This window comes from Cynara cardunculus (assembly GCF_001531365.2).
Source record: "Cynara cardunculus var. scolymus isolate 2C chromosome LG 1, CcrdV1, whole genome shotgun sequence".
Taxonomy (NCBI): domain Eukaryota; kingdom Viridiplantae; phylum Streptophyta; class Magnoliopsida; order Asterales; family Asteraceae; genus Cynara; species Cynara cardunculus.
The window spans coordinates 18,977,598-18,995,140 of NC_037528.1; the positions used below are offsets into that span (position 1 = coordinate 18,977,598).

Below are 17,543 nucleotides of genomic sequence, written 5' to 3' on the forward strand. Positions count from 1 at the left end.
GAAATATATATTTATTAATAATCCATATTAAAATATAATATAAATAAATAAGAGAGAAAAAATTAAAAAAAAAGAATTAATTAAAAATTTAAATTAATTAAAATCAATATATATATATATATATATATGGCCAAATCGGCTCCGGGACCGGTCATGGGACCAAAAACTGGGACTGGTTGATGTTTTTGGTAGTTTCGTGGGATCGGGACCGGGACCGAACGAGACCGGTTATGGGACAGACTATGGACCGGTCCGGCCCAAAAATTCAAATAATTTCATAAATAAATGTATTTTTAAATTATCTTATAATGTATTTTTATAAGAAAACGTAATTTTAATTATATTAAAACGCATTTTTAAAGTGTTTTTGAGTGATATAATTGTAAATTTTAAAATGTATTAAAAATATATATCATTAAAAAAATAAAAAATAAATCTTATTTTTTAATGTAAGGAGCGGTTGGGACCGGCGGCCCATAACTGGTTATGAAATACCTTGACCGATCCTATCATTTTCGACCAGGACCGGTTATGAGAAAGATTAGGTCCGATTGGAACCGGCCTGGCCAGGCCCGGAACCGGTTTTTGGCCATCTCTAATATATATATTTAAATAAAAAACAATAAAAGGTAAAAATAACAAAAAGACCAAAAAAAAAGGAATGACTACATAGGATTAAGGGTGTCATTAGAAAATGAGAGTATTTATGTTCGTTCGTTAAGACGTTAAACGAACATAAATAAACATACACCAACGTCCAGTAGCATACCTTTTATTTTATTTTTTGTGTAGAAAATAAGACGTAAATTTTTTGTGTACAAACTGTTCGTCTTAAATGAACAGTATTAAAAGATAGATATTTGAAAAGATGAGGTGACATGATTTAATTAAAGTTTGTCTCGTTTAATAAAGACTTCCCACAAAAAATAAAAGGTGTGGCCCAACACTCTGTCTTGGTTTCATTAGCAAGTCCTTATTTTCAGGGGGATGATAACGATTGTTGTGTAATAAAGATATTTTCTCAAACTATTTTAGGTCTTATTTCGCTATCAATAAAATTAAGATATATTATATTTTTATATAATTTATTTAAGTTCATATTTTCTCTTATAATATGTATCGGTCTGAACAATAGACATATAAATTAGAACATAAATGTAAAAGCATAAAAACGGAAGTCACAACTTTTAATAAAGGACATGGACTTAAAAACGTAGTGTACACCAAAAATTCAACTATTACATGGTTTTTACGTCTTTTTAAGTAATAAGCAATATCATACAATCTTATTACAACATCATCGGACACGCAAAGAAGAGAAAAACATTCATCAAGAACTTAAAAGAAAGCAGACTATGCAACATTGATTGAATTGGCGACATCGATCACGAATCGGTATCTTACGTCGGATTTTAACAATCGATCCATGGCCGTGTTAACGTAGTCTATTGGTATAACCTCGATATTTGCGGTTATCCCATGCTTTGCTGCAAAATCAAGCATCTCTTGAGTCTCTTTCAACCCTCCAATGTTACTACCACCAACAATCTTCCTCCCTGTGAATGTGATTAATTATATAATATTCATTCATTCCATCATTTCAATCATCTTTTAATTCAAACCCAACATTCAACACAATCCAAAATGCTTACCCATAATCAAAGAAAATGTTGCTAATTCAATTGGCTTCTCTGGTGCACCCACGAGAACAAGCTTTCCATGAGGCTTAAGTGCATTAAGCAATGGCGCAATAGGATGAGTTCCAGATACCGTATCGATGATGCCATCAAGCGTGCCCGTAGCAGCCTATTCGAATCATCAATTCAACATTCAAAACAAAACCCACATAGCAAAACCAACATGATAAAGAGAAAAAAAACTGACCTGCATCTGTTCTGAGTCTTTACTGTTTATGAAATGGTCAGCTTTCAGCCCTTCAATGGATTCTTGTTTCTTAGCAGGAGAGGTGCTGAAAACAGTAACTTCTGCACCAAAAGCCTTGGCCATCTTGACAGCAATATGACCAAGCCCACCAAGACCAACAACACCCACCTTCATACCAGGCTTGTCTAATCCAAAGTATCTCAAAGGACTGTAAGTTGTGATCCCAGCACATAGCAAAGGTGCACCAGAATCAAGTGGCAGATTCTCCGGCCACCGGAGGACGAAATGCTCATCTGCAACCATGTGATCTGAGTAGCCACCGTATGTCTTTGTGCCATCGAAATTGGGAACACCATAAGTGAGAACCTGCTTAGGGCAGTATTGTTCATAATCATCAGCACAGCTTTGACATGATCTGCATGATCCCACCAAGCATCCAACTCCCACTTTGTCCCCAATTTTGAATTTATCCACTTTGGTGCCTACTTCTGTCACCTCACCCACAATCTCATGCCTACAGTAAGCAATTGGGATACATACTTAATGGTGATTTGAGAAAGAGATTAAGAAATGGGTGTGTGAATTTGTACCCTGGGATAACAGGGTAAGTGGTAAAACCCCATTCGTTCTTGACAAAATGAAGATCTGAATGACAGATTCCACAGTACAGTACTTTGAATCTCACATCTTTCTCCCCAGTAGCCCTGTATCAACCACAAAAAAACAATCCAAATTAGATCATAAATAGTTCCACCAAGATCCGGCATCTGAATGGTTAAGAGTTGAATTTTGTTTGGAAGTAATGGTTCTAAAATCTTGTGAATAATTTTGTATACTGGACCCTCTTAACCATTCAGCGCCCTAATTTCATTATAAACAATTATCAAACAATTACTAATCACTTAATCATTCTGCACCGAACAATTCACCCTGAGCCTTGCGTGCAATCAGAGGGAAATCTATTGAAAATACCTTCTGGAGAAGGTGAGAGGGGAAAGTATTCCAGAAGTATCGCGAGCAGCATATCCATGGGCCTTGATCGGATGCTCAGATTCTGGTGATTCCGCCATTATTGAAGCTTGTAATGGTGTAAGAGATAGATGAAATAGGTGCAGATGTATGAAGTGAATGTTTATGGGGGGCTATAAATAGGCCATGAGGCAGAGGCTAGCCAACCCAGTCGACAAAGATAGATGTTGCAGTTTTAATGCATTTCATGTTCCTACTTGAATTTTATGCGTATTTTAGGTTACCATTTATTGCTTGCATAACAATTTCGCTTTCTCTCTCACACACACACACATACATAATTCATGTAACACAATTTTTTTTTCAAAAACAAGTCGGTTCTTTTATAATATTTAGTGTTTGGTATGACATTTGATTAGTCCATCAAATAGTTTTAATTTTTGTTTTCTTAAAATAAGACTTTTATTAATTACCATAACGTTTTAAACGTTTTTTGTTTTCTAAACTTTGAATTATTTGTTTTTAAAAAGAATGTCAACTTAAAAGCAGGGGACCAAAACTAAAAAAAGAGAATGGAGAATAAGAGTGCCAGCATTTCTGATATATTCTTTAAAATAGAAAAATGAAAAAGTTACAGATTTTAAAAGTTAATTTTCATTTTCTTCGTCTCTAACAAATTTTGTATTTTAAAAATTACATAATTAATTATATTATTAAAATATTTAATATAACTTATAAAATATTATTTTTTATTCCTAAACATTTAATTTCATGTAATCTCATTGGTAAAATAATAAAAAAAAATCATTTATCTCTTACTAGTAATTATTTTCAAAGAAATCTTTGAATTTGGACATTTTAATACTTTATCCATTTTGGAGAAGGTTTTAGGAATCTATTGAAACAAAAATCCTCAAAATCTTCGTTTTAGAGAATTTGTTGACCATCCATTATAATACAATTTCTAACAAAAAACTTAAAATGTCAAGTCAGATTTAGAAAATATCTAGAAATTACCCTCCACTACAAGGATTTCTAACACATTAAGTGACACCTTATAATATAAAACTGTTTTTTAATCAAATAACAATGAAACTACAACTAAATAATTATAATAAAGTAAAACTAACTAATTTTTAAAATATTTAATTTAATTTATAAAATGTTTTTATGAGAAAAAATCATATTCAAAACCAACACAATTTTTTAATTAAAAATTCTAGTTGGCAATTAGAAATTCTTTAAAAAAAACCATTAGAGAGGGGAGTACTAATAGTAACTCCTAATAAGAATATTGAATGCTTTAAAAACTAAAGTTATTTTAATTTCCATTTAATGTCAGACTCAATTAATTATATATTATACTTTAATATTGTTATATATATATATATATATATATATATATATATATTATAATGATACTCGCGTAATGCAGTGAGATATATTAGAAAATTTTAATGAAACATGTTCACCGGATTGAATGCAGGAAAGGAATTTCAATGATCGCAGCAGTTTACAATTTGTTTTCATTTTACCCTTTCTTGTTGAAAACAATAATTAATTTATTTTCTTTTATTTTTTTTTCCTTTACTAAAATAACTTGTTTTAATCATAACATTTGATCATGAAAATAGATGGATACAATTGGTTTGTATAAAAAAATATGGTTTACAAAGTAAAGCTCCCCTAGATACATATACGTGTGTGTGTATAGAGAGAGAGAAAAAAAAAAAAAAAAAAAAAAAAAGAAAGAAAGAGACTTTTACGTAGAAAAATTTCCTTCTTAAAGGTCAAGTTTATGATAGACATTCATACATACCTACCCCTTTTCAACTCTCCCCTCAAGGAAAAGTTGGACTTTGGTACATGCTGTTTGGTTATGGTGGAAATTGCAAAAGAACCTTTATGATGTCACAAGGCGTGAAATGATTAGCTCATGCTTTACCAAAATCCCAACTAGTTTTTTAAATTGAAAATTAGGTCTATTTCAGGAGGGCCTTCGAAACGGATGTAATCATACATTACTCCATAAAACTTGCCCCTGCCATTCTCTTGGTGTAAGGATATGACGTTGGCCCCCTTACCAAGCAAGAAACTTGGTACATTGAAGCTATACAATCTGTAGAAACCATGAATTCCGTGTCTTGCAATCGCGTTGTCCCTCCCAATTAATCCTGTTCGGAAGCTCAACCATCTCGGGTTCGGCTGTTCGTTAAAGTTAACCTTGGAAGGAATTTCAACGTCAATACAATATACAATACTTGTGTAAGAATAAACAACATAAAGATGTAAACATGTACCTTGATGCTGGCTCCATTGGCGGTTGCCAGCGCCAGCCAAAGAGTATAGGATCCATTGGAAACGTTTGTTAGATTGAATACAATTCTCCATGTAGTTGCGCCGTAGCTACCGTCTTCTAGTTTTCTACATTAACAAGGAAGGTTGAAATGCACCAAGGGACATAGCTAGAGATGTCATTAGATCCAAATAAAATGTAAAACAGGTTGGCGAAAGGAGGTCTCTAGGTATGGAAGAATTACCTGTTAACATGAGCAAAGAACCAGTCTTTCCTGTAATCACTAGCACCAACGTTGTAGACAAGATCATTTTCAGGGTATAAATCTGTATAACGATCCCACAATCCATATTGCCTAAACCTAGCCAAGTTCAAGAATGCTTGTGCAAGTTAGATATTCTAGAAATTGTTCAAACTACATGAATCTTGATCTAATTGAGCTTACCTATCATTAGTGTGATTCATGAATAAATGATTCACTAGATTTGGATAAGGATCTGGCACGTAAAACTCAGCAGCAGTGCGATCAGGAATGCCTATTTCCCAGAGGGTTGGACCGTTTCTTGGTGCCTCATATACGACATCACCTAGCTTAATGAAGTCTCCTGCTTAATGAATAATTTAACTTGTCAAACTGATAAACTTTGACTTTTTTTAGGTGCTTCATATATGACACTGTTTATTGGTGCTTTATATACGACATCACCTTAGGATGTTTTCTTCAAAGCACTTAGGAATCTTGCAAATTTAACTTCTGTTTTCCTATATATGCCTCTTCTATCGATACCCATATGGTTAATGCCTTTCTTTTTCAAGGGAACTTAATATGTTCTTCATATTTTGAGGTTAGTATTAGTATATCTGATTCCAGAAGTCAAACGGTGTCTCAAGTTCATGTAATCATGAAGTTCTAAAGCAGGCAGATAGACTATTAGTTCAGATAGGAACCTTCTGATATGTGAATTGTATAACTATATTTCGAATCGCCAATAAATCCAGGAATCCAGTAGTACAAATTGTAGCTCCCCGATCGGATTCCCCGAATTACAAAATATCCATCGTCATCGCTTTGGTTCCAAAACTGATATCCCTGAGAAAAAAGTTGTCATACTACACATCAATCCCAATAAGTGAGACGAATAATCAAAACCAGCATGTACATTGCTAACCTTTGAGTTTTTTTGCCATGATCCTGCTTCTCCTTCTGGAGCTAGGCCAACATAAGCATCATTTCCTACTATGAGAGCTTCTTTGCTCACATACCTGTTACATATTGAAGCATTATGACACAAAAGTGATAACCGACAAATTAGTCGAAAAACGAAAGTGTTAGTTTATAGTTATTAGTTACTTTTGTCTAGAAAAACCACATCAGATGTTATTAATTCATAGGGAAATGGTTTGTCATCGCCAAGATTAGTTACCTGTCTTGAACTAGCATTCTACCAATGACGGTACCCCTTTGATAAGCATGAGGATAGTCTTGTGATCGGGGGAAATCGTATGGCCAGGTTCTCCTTTCTATAGATGCCTAACATGTAATAAGCAATACATTCTAAAGCAAACTTATATTCATTATATATATGTATTACTATCTACGGAATTGGATCATATTCCATTAACCAAAATGCATGAGAAATATGAACTAGAAAATCTAGAAACCTTGATGTGATCTTGTATGTATATATATATAGATGTAGATATATATATACACACACATATGCATATATATAGTACCTGCTTCTTTGCTTCATCCCACAGTGATCGATAGTCATCACCGACTGAACCTGAGTTTAAGTAGACAAAAACTGGACCATAAACTTTCTTCCAGTACTCTCCATATTTTAGTTTTATAGCCAAAGTCGAACCCGTGTAATGACAACTGAAAAACGTCTAAACATGTAGGTTATGGTTATGGCAAACGTTTTGGTCTGAAAGTCATTCTTTTTGTGAGAGACACAAATAAGCCTTTAAGCTGGTGTCTAGAGATAATTCCCTGGCTAATAGTTAAAAGATGCAAGATGAGAAGACTCACAGAAAGTGTGGTTGGGCCGACATGTGATGTAAGCTCTTGCTTGAGCGGCCCGCCAGCACGAAACTCGCTACTCGGCGTGATCAACCAAAATCCTATACGTAGTTTGCCACTAATCCACCCATGTATGTGGCTGTCCTTGACGCTAGCTGAATACTGGTACTTGTCGTCAACCTGCGAGCGACCATCAAACTTTCAGAACCAGATATCGATTTCAGCACTACAAAAGAATCGGCTATAGGATGCCAAAAATGTGATAATGAATTGTTTTATAGGATTTAAGTTTATATTACCAAATAATTGTGCATCTTATATAAAGTTGTTACAATAAGATGGATGTTAGGACGACTTATTTGGGCGTCCCAATGGACACATTTTTTATTGATCGCTTGTAAGACATTTTTTTTTCAAATAATACCATCATATAAAAAGCTAATAGCAAAATTTATTTCAAAATTGTTCAAAAAACTTGTTCCGATGCCAAAAAGCGTCTTACTAGCTTATTGTAACACATCCACACACACATGATGTGGAATTGTTTGGTTTTATAAACTTAGGTCCTATCAAACAAGACATTTTCAGTGTCATATAAAACTGATTTCGCTATAGCTTAGGAATCATCATCCAAATTTGACAGTCCTAGTGATATTAAAAATCTGAAGAACCATCTCAGGGTCCAAAAAGAGATGGACCTGATATGATGCAGTCAGGCACGCAAGTTACTTGGTTCTTTGGGGGGTTAGGGATGGGGCATGACGAACATTAGTAGCATGGTCGTGGTGGGTGGTGATTGAATTCAATTCCTTCCATTATATATGCCAAAGAATGATGAATTCATTAATTTGTGGAAGTCAATGGAATTTGAAGGATTCCATCCATTTCAAGAAATGAACCAAACAAAGGAATTAGAATTTGTCATTGCAATTCCATCAAATTTCTTCAAATTCCGCGAACCAAACAGGCTCTTAGGGTTTGGTGAGTGAGTTAATAAAGGAATGGTGGTTAGCTATGTACCTCTCCTCTAAGAAGTGGATTAGACAAGTTATTTGGCAATCGAACTGCTTCAGGGTAGTCCAGTTTCCGACCTTTTGCACGCTCCTTCCCTGTTGGCATCATCCTTTGTCTATCGTCTGATATAGCCATGTAATTAAACCTAATCACTTGGCAATCCATTTTAGTTAGGAAATTAATTAACTCCCAATTATTAATTCTATGGAAATGGAAATAACAAGTCTTACAAAGTCTTGTCAAGCTTGAATGCCAGCCTTGTTTGCTCAATATCGATATCCGGCCACTCTTCCAAGTGTTGGTATATTGCATACGAATAAAAACCCGAACATCCTCTTAGCATTACATACCTTGATTAATTTTCACACACGTTATTATTACCATATATATATATATAGATAGATCTTGCTAACATCTCCTTAGTTTAGATATGGAAAGTTGAACCTTTTGTCGACTTTTATAGGAGGATCATCCTTGTTGTCATATTTCCATGTTTTTAGAAATGAAACCTCGATATGGTTTTCATCTTTTGATATCAGGTCAAAACTTGTTCCATGAATCCTGAAAAATTCATTAAAACCGTCTATTATGTTGTTCGTTAGAGATAGGGGGATCAAATGAGAAATGGTCAGCTTTTATCTCTAGTACTACTACTGTCATCTAGCTTACACGTCAAAAACGCTATGACGATCATGCCACCTGCTCCAAACAAGATCCCAGTACCTATTAAAAGTTACAAGAATTGATCCATTAATTTCAAAAAAGTATAAACAAAAAAGAAAAGGAGTGGAGAGCTAAAAGGGTCATATATATATATATATATATATATATATATATATATATATATAAAACCAAACCCTCTTTGTGATTCTTTGAGTCCAGATTCCAATAAATTTGGAGTGCCATTATAATGTATGGCGACGATCATTCCTGCTGGAGTTGATAGTTTAAGCTTCAGAAGTCCGTTATCTAATATAACCTGTACATAAATTAAAACACTCTCCAGATTTGGATATAAAATTATATGCATAAAATTTGGTTTACATGATGGGAATTGGGTGTAAGCAGCCGAAGTGGCGGGGATGACTTCTCCTTGCCTAAATCCCATCTGCCAATTTATCCCATTAATTAAATAAATAAAATCATGGATTTAAAATAAAAACCAATATATAAGAAATTAATTAATATCATTGACATAAAAGAACAAAGATAAATCTTTTGAAATGATTGAATTCGAATCCTGTATAATATGTTAAAAGTAAAAGATATATACAGTTTTTATGACTTTTTTTTATGTTTTAAAAGAAATATATACATACATATACCCATAGAGGAAGTCTACTTTACAAACCACGAATTTGTACAAACCGTATAAAATTCATTCAACCTAGCATACTTTTTTATTTTCTTTATTTTTTTGTAATTATGAGAGGTTGATCAATCATTTTTATTGTAGATGATATAATTAATCATTAATATTATCATTTTCATTATATTCATTTTAAAGATTCAAATGAAACAATTTCATTATATATATACCTGGTGGGGTCATGGGAAGAAGTAGCCATGAGACATGGAAGGAGAATAAAAACGCCCAAATGGATCATCGCGAAGCTGCTGGTGCTGGTATCCATTCCCATCCTTGTCTAATCAACATTTAAATTTAAATTAAAAAAAGATTGAACGTAATATGCGTTTCTTTACATCTCCGTCGAATATGCTGAAGGCATAACAAGTATGACAAATGTTTTCTATTTATAACACATTTTATTCCTATTTTTGTTTTAAAAAAAAATATCTCCTCTTTGTTTTTATTTATTTACATCCCGTAATATCTAATTAATGAGAAAGGAAACAGAAACATCCCAAATTACAACAATTTTCCTTGAACGTTATTTCAGTTTCAACAAAAGAAAAGTAACTACATTTTATATTCAAATTACAATTTAAAAAAGTCAACCAAAAACGTAACTATACACCTTCCGTTAGCATGTGCATGTCTGTCAGTGTCGACTCAACCAACCAATAATGCCTTACAGTTACGGGCCACCGCTCCGTGTCTCCAACAGTCCTTTCAAGGATCCTGCCGATGAATACGACCCACAACTACTCACGGCCCCTTTCCCCCCACTCGTCTCACTTGCACCAACTGAAGACGTATATGTGAACCTACACATACTCATCGGAGGTGCATAATAGATGGGTATGGGTTCTTTCGCCGGAAGGCTAGGCAATGACCCTTCAAAATTCAGCACACTTATCGCTTGTTTTATCGACGGCCGATTGCCACTATCGGGATGACAACACCACAAACCAACCACCATCAAGCACTCCATTTCGCGGTGGTCGAATTCTCCGTTTAACCTCGCGTCCATGGCTTCAAATAACTTCCCTTCGCCATAAAGACTCCAAACCCATTCTACCAACCTTTGTTTACCGGGTTCCACCTTCATGTCGATAGGCTTTCGTCCACATGCAATTTCGAGTGCAACAACCCCGAAACTGTAAACATCGGACTCTCGACTTGCTTTGCCGGTCATGACACATTCTGGGGCTAAATAACCCATTGTTCCGGCTAGAACCGTGGTTTGAGAGCCCAGATCATGGTCCACAAGCCGTGCAAGTCCAAAATCGCCTAATTTTGCGTTGTAACTCGAATCCAACATTATGTTACTAGACTTGATATCCCGATGCACCACACATTGTTCCCATTCTTCATGGAGGTAAAGCAAGGCAGAAGCAACTCCCATGGCTATTTTGTATCTAACCGATGAACTTAGCTTCGATTTCGAGTAGAACAGATGAGAATCGAGGCTTCCATTAGGCATATACTCGTAGACAAGAAGAAAATCGCCTTGTTCGTGGCACCAACCCACAAGTTGCACCAAGTTCCTGTGCCTTAATCGACTGATGATCTTTACTTCCGACAAATACTCTTTCTTCCCTTGCTTTGATCCGCTCGAGACCCGCTTGACCGCAACCGGTGAGTTTCCACCACTCAATACACCCTTGTAAACTCCCCCAAACCCACCTTCACCAAGCTTTTGTTCCTCCGAGAACCCATCGGTGGCCTTACTGAGTTCACGAAACGAGTATTGCTTTGGCCCAATGCTCTTTTCGAAGTCGTATTCTGTGGCCACGTCTTCTCTTTTGCGGAAAATGTATTGCTTCTTCCAGCAAAAGAACCAAAAGAACCCAACCACAAGGCTCAAGGCGCCTGAACCCGCAGCTAAACCAGTCACAAACCATACATTCTTTTTCACTCGAGTTTTCTCCAAACTGGAATCAAACGTCCACGAGAAAATGGTGTGTGTTTCGATCCAGTCCCCTGTTCCTGCTGAAAACCCAATACGAACCGATTCGGGTAGAACTTCCCTTAGATCAATCATGTACCAAAGGCTGGAGTTCCCAACAAAAATTGGCTGCTCTTCATAGGATAGAAACACACTTAGGTTATAAGTACTAGAATTATAATTCACCCATGCATTTGCCATCCTTCCGTCTTTGATGCTAGTATTCCACGAAACATTAGCCACCGAGACAATCGAATTCACATTGATCCCAACATGGTTGTCACTAGGATCCCACGTATTCATAAACGAATCAAACTCGACTGCAACAACGGTATTATTGGAGGAGTTGAAAGCCGAAGCCGGACTAAATAAGCCAAGGAAACCACCATATGAAAGGAGAGGAATCTCGGGTTCAAAAGGCATAAGGAAGAAAGATAAGCCATCACCATATTTGGTCGCATTAAGTGCGTTCATTGAGAAGGAAAAATGGGTGTTGAAATCTGATAGCTTACGGGTTTTTTTGTCCCAAATTTGAACAGGCTCCCGGTACAAAGCTCGGCCCACGCTGTTCTTGAGAGACTGGTCAAGCTGATTCCTGGTCACTTGAATTCCTGTCGATGCAAACGCATCCCCTTGGTACACGATCATCTGGTTGTTGGGTTGAAAGCTAGTAAAATTGAATGAAAGCGAGCTCACGTGGGTCAGAAGAAACAACTGCAGAATGATCAAGAAATGCAACATCATTCAACAATTGAGAGTTAATTTCCTGATTGAAATGGCACAAAAGTAACAATAGAAGAGGCTATGGAAACGGATAAACTGTTGTTTAAAACTTTGTTCCTTATATTTGTCCAGTTGCAGTCTGGAACCTAACCTGGTCAATTGGCACATTTCTAACCTTCAGATCTTATTCATCCATGAATCTTGATCGTTGAATAGAAAGAGGCAATGGGTAGGCGGTGGTATCATAATCATGTTGGGTTTTTTCATTTGTTTCTTATTATTACAGAAACAACATTTGGCGTAAACATCAATGGAATTAAGGTAGAATATAAGAGGCCGGTTGCCGTCTTAACATATTCCAATTACAAACAAACACTCTACTCCATATCTCCATTTGCAAAGCTATTTCTGTAACTAAAGTTTCATATTCAATACAAAATACTTGTTCACCTGTCGATCAATTGGTCTCATAATCGTAGTACAAGAATCCAAATTGAACTATATACCATTCCAACTTAAAACAAAACGAAAGACAAACATGTAAAATAAATATAAACGTCCACAGGCACTACTAGACTAGGTACTTTCAGCGATGAAGTACTGAAGGCCAGAATCCATCGATGATTTGTGACGGACTACTGACACAATGAAGTTTCACATGTTTTTGCCGACAGTTATCACAACGAACCGTGATCCATTGGTAAAGTATACATTCACCGATGACAATTTCTCAATTACAAAATTGAAGAACGAAATATGAATAATCATGAGTCATTACTAAAGGATATTTAAATTTTTTTTTTCCATTTTTTAATGCAATTCTCCAATATAAATGTAATCCTCCAAATCCGTCAGTGAATTCTTTACCGACCAAGTCTTGACCAACAGACTTTCAGCGATTGATGTCACTTTTACCGACGGATTTCCAAGGAATGGTCCGTTGGTGAACGTTCTGGATTGTAGTCGATGATCCACAGGAACAAGAGCGGAATCAGGAAGCATGTTGTCAAACTAACCAATTACCAAAGAGCTTAAGTTAGTTTGTAGCCTTTGGATTTAGTTCATGCATTGCCTTCTTCCAAAATCGAAAAGATTTTTGATAACTTTGCTGTGTTAGAACCATAGTACGTGTCACTTTGTATAACTAGTTGTTTGATTCACTAATTGTGCAACGTAACTTCTTGCCATCTCGTTCAATGATCTTTTAGGAATATTGTTTTATCTTAGCTGTCAATTGCATACACTCTTGAACACGTAGCCTTTTAGGACTAGTTTGTATACGATTGCCCCCCTACATTACAACCATGACCATATGGATGGAATAACCTATTGAGATTTTGGGCCTTTTGGATTGACACATAATCAATCCCAACTTCTCATTTCCTGTATGTTACTTCCTCGAGTCGAGGTGCAGTTCTGGGCTTTTGAATGGTTACTCATCCAAATTTATCACGAAATTACAGAGTCCTTCATTTCACAAAAATCTCCCCAGAACTAAAAAATAGTTCTCATTAAACCCATATTTCAGCCTTCCACTTGAAGGCCTATAAAAATGCACATAAAGATTAACCTTTCGGAATTGACATATGGATTTGAGCAATTAGCTTAGTAATAATGCAAACCTAGTTTGTAAGTAGGTTGTTGAATTCCTAAAACAAGCATAGCTTGGGAGTTCACAAAAACCTATGAATATATATATATACAGGGTTGAGTTCCAGTGAGAATGGAAGCTATCGTGAGAAACGTAAGAAGAGAAATCCATCCTTGGATCAATCCTAATTAAATGTCAACACTAATGAGGTGCACCGAAATGCACCAGATCAATTCCTTTCTTAAGCACAATTCATGGGTGGACATGAGATTAAAAGTGCTCAAAGATTCAAATCTTTTCTTATGTTTCTTACCATAACTTCCCTTCTCACACGATCCTTCGCCTATACACACACACACACACATAAGGTTGGTTCAAACAGACACATGGTCAAAGTAAAAGGACATGAGAACACCTATCTCACATCTGATTTAGAGTCGAATCACATGTGTTTAGGAAACACAGGCAAAGCAAGGGTGTATACATGCTTGGCCCCACGACCTAGGTGGTTTGACCCGTTCCTTAATCACATGTAATTTGACTCTAAAATCGAATACAAAATAGGTGTTATCGTGTCCTTTTACTTTGACCCTAATCTCGTTTGAACCTTCCTCTATACACAAATATATACATATATAAAAACCAATAATCAAATTCAGACCCGATAAATGTTACAAACTATTAAATGAATTTGATTTAAAGTTATAATTCATATTGTTTTACATGTTTTTTTTCTTTTGTGTGTATGTATGTGTTTCGTATATAAACGTATTTTTGTATTTTTTTTTCCACACATAAAAGAGTCGTACATGTTTCACATATGAAACAATATTGTATGAACACAACATGTTTCACATTTACTGTTTCATATGTGAAATAACGCATGAAAACGGTTTGTAAGTTTGTAACGTTTATTGGGTTTGTATTTGATTTACCATATATAGAGAGGAGAAATCATATACCAAACTTGCAAATGTAACAAACCACATGCACCAATCAATTAAGATTATGGGAATGATGAATATTCATCTATTATGATTTGAATATTTATATAAGAGAATTAGAGTTCATTAATTATGATCAACGCTTTATATCAGGAAACAATCGATATATTTATGAAACCATATATGCGTTAGACTAGATGGACGGTTGAGATTAACAGTCGATATATCTATGGTTCGTTCTTTGTCTTTAATCACTTGGTTTAGTGTGTGTCATTAATTGTTCTTTAGTTTTATTCTCTCTTAATGTAGTTAAATTTAGGTGTTAATGAATCCAATCATCATGTGATTCGTGTAATTAGTTATGATCTTGAGTGGGTTCGTGCGTATTCCATTGCTTGCGGTCATTTCAGCACCAAAGCCAAACCCTATTGGGCTCAAATAAACCTACCGTACAGTATTAATATGGTCTAGAACCATCCCAAAATCAGCCTCGAGACACCACAGCAAATAGAAAGAAACAGACTAACAACTGGTTATGGTTATGCTGGAGAAGTCCTAACTTAACTTCAATATTTCCAAATAAAGATAGTACACTAGAGTATGATCATGAAAACGTAGCATCACGGGTAAGTATAGGATAAGGATTTTAAGGTGTAGGAAGAGTAACTTACAATTAACTGGGCACTCAATTCATGCTGCCTGTCTGTTTCATACGTAGTGATTAATCAATTAATCTCACACAATACTCAATTTCTTTCTTATATTTGCTAATATAAATTATAAAACAAAAACATTACCATCATGTTGATCAGCATGGGCACATTGGGAACTGCTACCACATATGCCTTCTCCGCATTGCATTGCACCCCTAGTTTGTGCTATCTTCCATTCACTAGGTCTCCATTTCCCCACCATGGCTTGAGTTCATGCAAATGTTCCCAATCCCATGCATCTCCCGGATAGGCTTTCTCTGCATGTTTCACCTCCTTCTCTTGCTCGCACCCTAGATGGTCTAGGTTCCTTGTATTTGGCATCGAAAGCCGATCTAGTGAGTTCATGTTCTCAGGCCATTGAACCCGTTGCCAAGAAGTAAAAAGAAGTTAAGCAGCAACCCTTTTATTCTACATCAACTACAAAGTAGAATCTAGATTTTTAAGTAAGATGCATTCACTGTGAAGTAGATTCCTAAACCAACCCTCTTATTGTACTTTTTTAGCCCTATGGCATTCACTATCTGTAGCCATTAACATATCTTTTCAGTTGGTTTTAGGCTCCAGTTAAGTCTGTGCCTAATTTGGCTGCTTGGTATTAATTGACCATAGGAGTTTGGATTCTACTATACAATCTTTAATGTACTAAAAGTCAGTTTATAGAGAATTCTATTTCCTGTTGTTAACTGGTTGCTTAATACCGATTGTCCTACCAAGTACTTGCATATGCACACATTCAAATAGAAGACAATCCCTTGAAGAAGCAAAGTTGAGCTAGTTGGACTCATAGTACAACAATGACATAATTTAGTCATAATTAACTAAGTATATGTTTGTATTAAGAAACCAAAAACATTACTTCATACATGCAAAACATTAGAAGATAACAATGAGTAGACACTTGTCTGGTTTGAAAATCCAAAATGACCATTTTTGGTAATTGGTTCCCCTAATCTCTTGTACTAATTACCAATTAGGTGAAGAAACAATGTTCAAATCCGGCATTGAACAATTGCAGGTTTTAATGGTTATCCCTCATCAATTAACCCTTCCTATATACGATTCTACATTGTTAATTTACAAACAGATGAACTATTTGAAGAATGGCATCTTCAGAATCGAAATCCAAGGCAGAATTGTTGTTTATAAATGAAGTAAACATCATATGAGCAGGAAATACAAGGATTATGAAGTGATAACAATTGCAACAAAAGAGGAGAGAAGAAGTGGCTAACCTGGTTTGGTTGAAATGGCGTCTTTTGTCTTCCATCGAAGGGGAAACCGTCAGATCGCAAACAAAACCCTTATTCATCATTTGTTGAACATAATATTTTTTAAGTAAATTATTTTTTTCATCTTTATGTTACAATTTTTTTATCGGAATATCTTCACCATATTATCTAAAATAACATTTAAGAATTTATATTTTAATAGATTTTATAAAAATATTCTTTAAAATTAAAAAATATATATGAAAGAGGATAAATTCTAAGGGGGCGTTTGGTTCATAGAATGGAGTTCAATGAGGAAATGAAATGAAATTTGACCATGTCTTGTGATTGCGTTTGGTTGCATAAAATTGGAATGAAATTCTTAACGGGTTGGAATTTTTTTTGTTTGGTTCACGAAATTCAACTTTGGAATCAGAATTAAATATCAACAAATGACCTTATATAATTTTTGAATAACGGAATTGGACTAGCGATATCGATAACTAGTTATCTTGAATTGATTCATTGATTACATATGTTGTCTATCGATCTCGTATAGATGGAGAAATTACGAGAGAGAGCGTACCAGATGGAGATCGAACCGGAGATCAATTAGATTAGATGAGATGGTAGACGCAACGTTGAATGAATTTGGATTTGGGAAGGAATTGAAATCCGAGTGTATTGTCGTGGAATGTAAAATCTGTGAGTGAAGAACTTTATTGGAATTGAAAGGATTCCATCAATTGCATTCCATGAACCAAACATTGTATTTGGAATTCGGTCAAAGGATTTGACCATTCCAATTTCTTTCAATTCCGTCCAAATCCATGAAGCATACAGCCACTAAACGTTTGAAGAACTCTTCAAGAATGATTGCTT

At 35.2% G+C, this 17,543-nt stretch overlaps 3 protein-coding genes and 1 long non-coding RNA gene across 4 annotated transcripts; all 4 read right to left on the minus strand.

Annotated features, from left to right (window-relative positions):
- Positions 1-1,185: 1,185 nt before the first annotated feature.
- Positions 1,186-3,059, minus strand: LOC112507461 (mannitol dehydrogenase-like). The gene is made up of 5 exons (XM_025112062.1): positions 2,857-3,059; positions 2,475-2,588; positions 1,885-2,398; positions 1,653-1,806; positions 1,186-1,556 (listed from the first exon to the last, which is right to left on the minus strand). Exons 1-5 carry the CDS (start codon positions 2,952-2,954, stop codon positions 1,354-1,356), a joined length of 1,083 nt encoding a protein of 360 aa, XP_024967830.1. The 5' UTR covers positions 2,955-3,059; the 3' UTR covers positions 1,186-1,353.
- A 1,750-nt stretch (positions 3,060-4,809) lies between these two features.
- Positions 4,810-9,829, minus strand: LOC112521129 (rhamnogalacturonate lyase-like). The gene is made up of 16 exons (XM_025129864.1): positions 9,729-9,829; positions 9,234-9,297; positions 9,047-9,168; positions 8,859-8,912; positions 8,634-8,750; positions 8,420-8,539; positions 8,196-8,334; positions 7,185-7,355; positions 6,887-7,042; positions 6,574-6,680; positions 6,319-6,412; positions 6,098-6,239; positions 5,595-5,754; positions 5,394-5,510; positions 5,154-5,277; positions 4,810-5,076 (listed from the first exon to the last, which is right to left on the minus strand). Exons 1-16 carry the CDS (start codon positions 9,827-9,829, stop codon positions 4,810-4,812), a joined length of 2,055 nt encoding a protein of 684 aa, XP_024985632.1.
- A 313-nt stretch (positions 9,830-10,142) lies between these two features.
- Positions 10,143-13,207, minus strand: LOC112521220 (L-type lectin-domain containing receptor kinase IX.1-like). The gene is made up of 2 exons (XM_025129988.1): positions 13,121-13,207; positions 10,143-12,196 (listed from the first exon to the last, which is right to left on the minus strand). The coding sequence occupies exons 1-2, from the start codon at positions 13,205-13,207 to the stop codon at positions 10,229-10,231; spliced, it is 2,055 nt and encodes a 684-aa protein (XP_024985756.1). The 3' UTR covers positions 10,143-10,228.
- A 2,153-nt stretch (positions 13,208-15,360) lies between these two features.
- LOC112507470 lies at positions 15,361-15,831 on the minus strand. The gene is made up of 2 exons (XR_003068531.1): positions 15,538-15,831; positions 15,361-15,443 (listed from the first exon to the last, which is right to left on the minus strand). It is a non-coding gene; the product is annotated as an uncharacterized LOC112507470 (long non-coding RNA).
- Positions 15,832-17,543: the final 1,712 nt, after the last annotated feature.